This window comes from Nanorana parkeri, unplaced genomic scaffold, assembly GCF_000935625.1.
Source record: "Nanorana parkeri isolate BGI_ZX_2015 unplaced genomic scaffold, ASM93562v1 scaffold3245, whole genome shotgun sequence".
Taxonomy (NCBI): Eukaryota; Metazoa; Chordata; class Amphibia; order Anura; family Dicroglossidae; genus Nanorana; species Nanorana parkeri.
In genome coordinates this window covers 1-5,867 of record NW_017309513.1, presented here as the reverse complement: position 1 = coordinate 5,867, position 5,867 = coordinate 1, and the positions used below count along the sequence as shown (strand labels likewise).

Here is a 5,867-nt window from a genome sequence, read left to right as displayed (position 1 = left end):
GGGGGGTCACCATCTGTCCTTGGCCATCCAAGGCTGGACCTGGGCCTGGCGGAGCCAGGAAGGGGCGAGGGTGGAGCTATAGAAGGGTGCAGGAAATGATCAGCCTTCGGCTGGGTGGAGGCCTTCTCATAGGGGGAGGGGGGAACACTGGAAAAAGGGGTATAGGACCTCTCCTACTCCCGGAACCTTCCATTAGGGTTCACCCGCCTCAGGATTTAGAACGTTGGAGATAATAACTTGGAATTTTTGAGGGCGTATCTCTAACACCCAGCACCTCCCCCACCGATGGCGCTCCGGCAATTACCGGCTGTCCAAGAGCAGCTTCCCATTATTTGTATTTATTCTAAAAAGAGGTTGGGAATGACCCCCCCCGACCTAGACAATGGGGTCTCCCGCTTAGGATCTCCACAAATCAGCTGACTGGCGCCACCAAGCCGAGGTCTCTGATGGACCTCAGGGGGCTTCCAACGGAACTCTGTGCTGATTGGAGAAGATCCATCAGGTGGGCGGCTTCAAGGTAACAGCTGATTTGGTGGAGAACCAGAAGGTGGAAAAACCCAAATATACCGGGAACTACAATCCCGGCCTGGATTCCCCCCTCCCCCCCCATTGCGTGTCACAAGGACCAGCGTTCAATCTCGAGGTGAATGGAGGAGAAGAGCGGACATGTCCGCCCCCTGGATATCATGGCGGTGCTCACTTACCGGGCTCGATGTAGAGGCCCTCTTGTTCTCCGTCCAGCGAGCAGTGATGTCCGATGGTAGATGCCACCTGTTCCTCCAATGGGGTGAGCTTAGTGTCTATGATGGGGGTGACCCCGGGAGCTGGGGACGCCTTGTTGGCGGTTTTGCGATGGGTGATCTTCCTCTTCACCTCCAGGCGGAGGTCTCGCCACTTGTGTTTGAGGTCGTCGATGCTGCGGGGGGTGTAGCCCAGCTCGTTGACGTGCTTCTGGATCTGGCTCCACAGCTGGCTCCTCCTCTGGTTCCTGCGGGTGGACTCGGTGCGCAGCGCCTCGGAGCCGTACAGGGCGCTGAAATGTTTCACCACGTACGTCACCAGAGTCTCCGTCTCCTCGTTGGAGAAGTTGGCCTTCCGTTTCCTGCCGGTGAATGGGCTCGGCCCCAGGGACTGCAGCACCAGAGCGTCCTTCACTTGGAGCGCGGTGAGGGTGGAGGTCGGGGCGGTGGAACCTGGCACTGCTGTGGTCACTAGTGTTACTGCGGTCGCCGCGGTACCCGGCATAGATGGGTTCTCCTCGGGTTCTGGTTCAGGCTCCTCTTTCAGGACCACCTTGAGCTCCAAGTTTGGGGACTCCGAGGTGCAGGTGGAGGCAGCCTGGGAAGAGGAGGGGGAGGAGGAAGAGGAGGACTCCGAGGTGGCGGCTTCAGACTCTGTATTGGCCGAGTTCTCCTTTTTGGGGTGTTAGGGACGGGTCACATGGCCATGTTGGCGTGTTAGGGACGGAGGGTCAGGGGGTGGTACCTCAAAACAGAGGAAACAAAGGGCGGAGCATGTGAAGGAGCGGTTTGTACAAACTTAGTCTCCGCCCCAATCGCACACAGCGGTCAGCTGACTCCGCCCCAAGAGGGAAACGGAGACATGAGACGCGGAGCGACGATTGGACGATCTCTATACACCGCGCCCGGCCGCCATGCCTGCGCTGTACTGAAGACGGGTAAACACCACCTATAATGGACGCTCCGCACGTCATGTGACTGAGCGCAGCCTCCAGAAGATGGGGGACCGCAGGCGTCCATGGCGGCGCTTCCATCGCTGCCGCGGCAACAGTGTGTCGGCACCATCTGATGAGCTCCGGCGTCCAATCAGAGGTCGGCATACGCTCTGTAGTCCAGCCGCGTCGGACAATCTGATTGGACGGAGATCCCATATAAAAGAAAACCTGTCCTGTGATAATGCCGCGTCATGGGGGAGCCCTACCGTTACCATGGCAACAATGGGAGGGCTGGGCAGAGAACCACCATACACAACAACCCAAACTGAAACCGGGGAGACTTCCCACAGCGACCAATCAGATTTCACTGTCTGCTCCCCCCCAAAAATAAAAGCTGAAACCTGATTGGACGATCCCAGGTTCCTCTTAAATTGGTGACCAGATACCCCTCCCCCACCGTACGGCATTCACAGCGACCCCCCACTAAACATATGATTGTTTAATCCCCTCATAGAAATACCGGAAGGTGAACCGCCACAGATGGTACAGACCGGATCGGTCCATATCAGTCCGCGCGGGCCGTGCCGGGAACCTCCGCGCGCGCACACATGTGGCCGGGTTGCTGAGTCCGCGCACACTGCCGGCTGTGCTCGGTCCCCGGAGATTACACCGATACGATCGTTCCCCTCCCCCCCGTTGCAAACTCACCGAAGCTCCGGTCAGTCGGTCTCCCGCGGGGTGGCAGAGGGAGATGAGGGCAGTCATGCAGCGTGCAGCAGCTAATGGCTCCCGACCCCGAGCAGCTTCACTGCGTCACTTCCGGTCACGCCCCCACTAGTGACTCCCGCCGGACAAACCTGGCACTGCAGGGCCACGCCACCCCTCTGCTGACATCTACTGCTCATGTCTGGTATTACATCACCTCAGCGCCCCTCTGCTGACATCTACTGCTCATGTCTGGTATTAAATCACCTCAGCGCCTCTCTGCTGACATCTACTGCTCATGTCTGGTATTACATCACCTCCGCCCCCCTCTGCTGACACCCACTCCCTCTCAGCGCCCCTCTGCTGACATCTACTGCTCATGTCTGGTATTAAATCACCTCGCCACCCCTCTGCTGACATCTACTGCTCATGTCTGGTATTGCATCACCTCAGCGCCCCTCTGCTGACATCTACCACTCATGTCTGGTATTGCATCACCTCACCGCCCCTCTGCTGACATCTACTGCTCATGTCTGATATCACCTCCCCTCCCCTCTGCTGACATCGATCTACTGCTCATGTCTGATAATACTGCAATACACGGATTTCCCAGCATCAGTACAGCAACAAGAGAGGACGGATTCCTGACCCCAGAAATGTCTCCCCCTGCCAGGCCTGACTATCAGAAGAGACTTTCCTGCTTACTCATGTTCAGTGATCCATCACTCCACCCAGAACTGATATTTCAGTGTATGAGGGGATGCCGGAGATCTGAACCCCATCCAAACCTGAGCTCCTCCGAACCCGATCCAAACCTGAGCCCCTCCGAACGCGATCCAAACCTGAGCTCCTCCAAACCCGAATCCAAACCTGAGCTCCTCCAAACCCGAATCCAAACCTGAGCCCCTCCAAACACGATACAAACCTGAGCTCCTCCAAACCCGATCCAAACCTGAGCTCCTCCAAACCCGAATCCAAACCATAGCTCCTCCAAACCTGAGCCCCTCCAAACACGATACAAACCTGAGCCCCTCCAAACCTGAGCTCCTCCAAACCCGAATCCAAACCTGAGCCCCTCCGAACCCGAATCCAAACCATAGCTCCTCCAAACCTGAGCTCCTCCAAACCTGAGCTCCTCCGAACCCGAATCCAAACCATAGCTCCTCCAAACCTGAGCTCCTCCAAACCTGAGCTCCTCCAAACCTGAGCTCCTCCAAACCCGATCCAAACCTGAGCCCCTCCGAACCCGATCCAAACCTGAGCTCCTCCAAACCCGAATCCAAACCTGAGCTCCTCCAAAGCCGATCCAAACCTGAGCTCCTCCAAACCCGATCCAAACCTGAGCTCCTCCAAACCCGAATCCAAACCTGAGCTCCTCCGAACACGATCCAAACCTGAGCTCCTCCAAACCCGAATCCAAACCTGAGCTCCTCCGAACCCGATCCAAACCTGAGCCCCTCCGAGCACGATACAAACCGGAGCTCCTCCAAACCCGAATCCAAACCTGAGCTCCTCCGAACCCGATCCAAACCTGAGCCCCTCCGAACACGATACAAACCGGAGCGCCTCTAAACCCAATCAAAACTGGAGCTCCTCCAAACCCGATCCCAACCTGAGCCCCTCCAAACCCGATCCAAACCTGAGCCCCTCCGAACCTAACCCGATCCAAACCTGAGCCCCTCCGAACACGATACAAACCGGAGCGCCTCTAAACCCAATCAAAACTGGAGCTCCTCCAAACCCGATCCCAACCTGAGCCCCTCCAAACCCGATCCAAACCTGAGCCCCTCCGAACCCGATCCAAACCTGAGCTCCTCCAAACCCGATCCAAACCTGAGCCCCTCCGAACACGATACAACCCGGAGCGCCTCTAAACCCAATCAAAACTGGAGCTCCTCCAAACCCAATCCAAACCTGAGCCCCTCCGAACCCGATCCAAACCTGAGCTCCTCCAAACCCGATCCAAACTGGAGCTCCTCCGAACACGATCCAAACCTGAGCTCCTCCAAACCCGATCCAAACTGGAACTCCTCCGAACACGATCCAAACCTGAGCCCCTCCGAACACGATCCAAACCGGAGCGCCTCTAAACCCAATCAAAACTGGAGCTCCTCCAAACACGATCCAAACCTGAGCTCCTCCAAACCCAATCCAAACTGGAGCTCCTCTGAACCCGATCCAAACCTGAGCTCCTCCAAACCCAATCCAAACTGGAGCTCCTCTGAACCCGATCCAAACCTGAGCTCCTCCAAACCCAATCCAAACTGGAGCTCCTCTGAACCCGATCCAAACCTGAGCTCCTCCAAACCCAATCCAAACTGGAGCTCCTCTGAACCCGATCCAAACCTGAGCTCCTCCAAACCCAATCCAAACTGGAGCTCCTCTGAACCCGATCCAAACCTGAGCTCCTCCAAACCCAATCCAAACTGGAGCTCCTCTGAACCCGATCCAAACCTGAGCTCCTCTGAACCCGATCCAAACCTGAGCCGCTCCGAACATGATACAAACCTGAGCTCCTCCAAACCCAATCCAAACTGGAGCTCCTCTGAACCCGATACAAACTGGAGCTCCTCTGAACCCGATTCACACCTGAGCTCCTTTGAACCCGATCCAAACCTGAACCCCTCCGATCCCGATCCAAACCTAAGCTCCTCCAAACCCGATGCAAAGCTGAGCCCCTCTGAACCCGATCCAAACTGGAGCGCCTCTGAACCTGATCCAAACTGGAGCTCCTCTGAACCCGATTGACACCTGAGCTCCTCTGAACCCGATTCACACCTGAGCTCCTCTGAACCCAATTCACACCTGAGCCCCTCTGAACCCAATCCAAACCTAAGCTCCTCCAAACCTGATGCAAACATGAGCTCCTCCGAACCCGATCCAAACCGGAGCACCTCTGAACCCGATCCAAACTGGAGCTCGTCTGAACCCGATCCAAACTGGAGCTCCTCTGAACCCGATCCAAACCTGAGCTCCTCTGAACCCGATCCAAACTGGAGCTCCTCTGAACCCGATCCAAACCTGAGCTCCTCCGATCCCGATCCAATCCTGACCTCCTCTGAACCCTATTCGAACCTGAGCTCCTCCGGACCCAATTTGGACCTAAGCTCTTACAAACCTGATGCATTGACCTTATACAGCTACACGCCTACATTTGGTATGGCTTTGTGGACGTTCGGTCAGAACCTGAGCTCAGCTCTAGTCAGGAAACTTGCTGAGCCGGTCTATAGTCCAGACCTCTGTATACACCAAAACAGGAACAGATGGGAAATCCTCACATGGGGACACGAGTTCTGGTGACCACCAGTGGTTCCTTCTCTTTGGAGGGATTTGCATGCACTTCCTGTTGTGGCTATCAGACAGGAAGTTAAGGGAAATGTCTCCAATGTGACACAGATGACGAAAAAACTTACAGGGGTTTTGCCCCCCCCCCCACTATAAAAAAAGTGCTGTGTGTCAGTGTTGTAGTGTGTGTTGTGTGTCAGTG

At 56.1% G+C, this 5,867-nt stretch overlaps 1 protein-coding gene across 1 annotated transcript in view; it reads right to left on the bottom strand.

Moving 5' to 3' along the window:
• Nucleotides 1-2,440, bottom strand: part of LOC108802952 — a 5,841-nt gene extending 3,401 nt beyond the window's left edge. The window contains exons 1-2 of the mRNA XM_018574796.1: nt 2,384-2,440; nt 705-1,413 (exon numbers count right to left, since the gene is read on the bottom strand). Coding sequence (XP_018430298.1) covers nt 705-1,413; nt 2,384-2,440 — 766 coding nt within the window. The remainder of the gene's footprint in view (nt 1-704; nt 1,414-2,383) is intronic.
• Nucleotides 2,441-5,867: the final 3,427 nt, after the last annotated feature.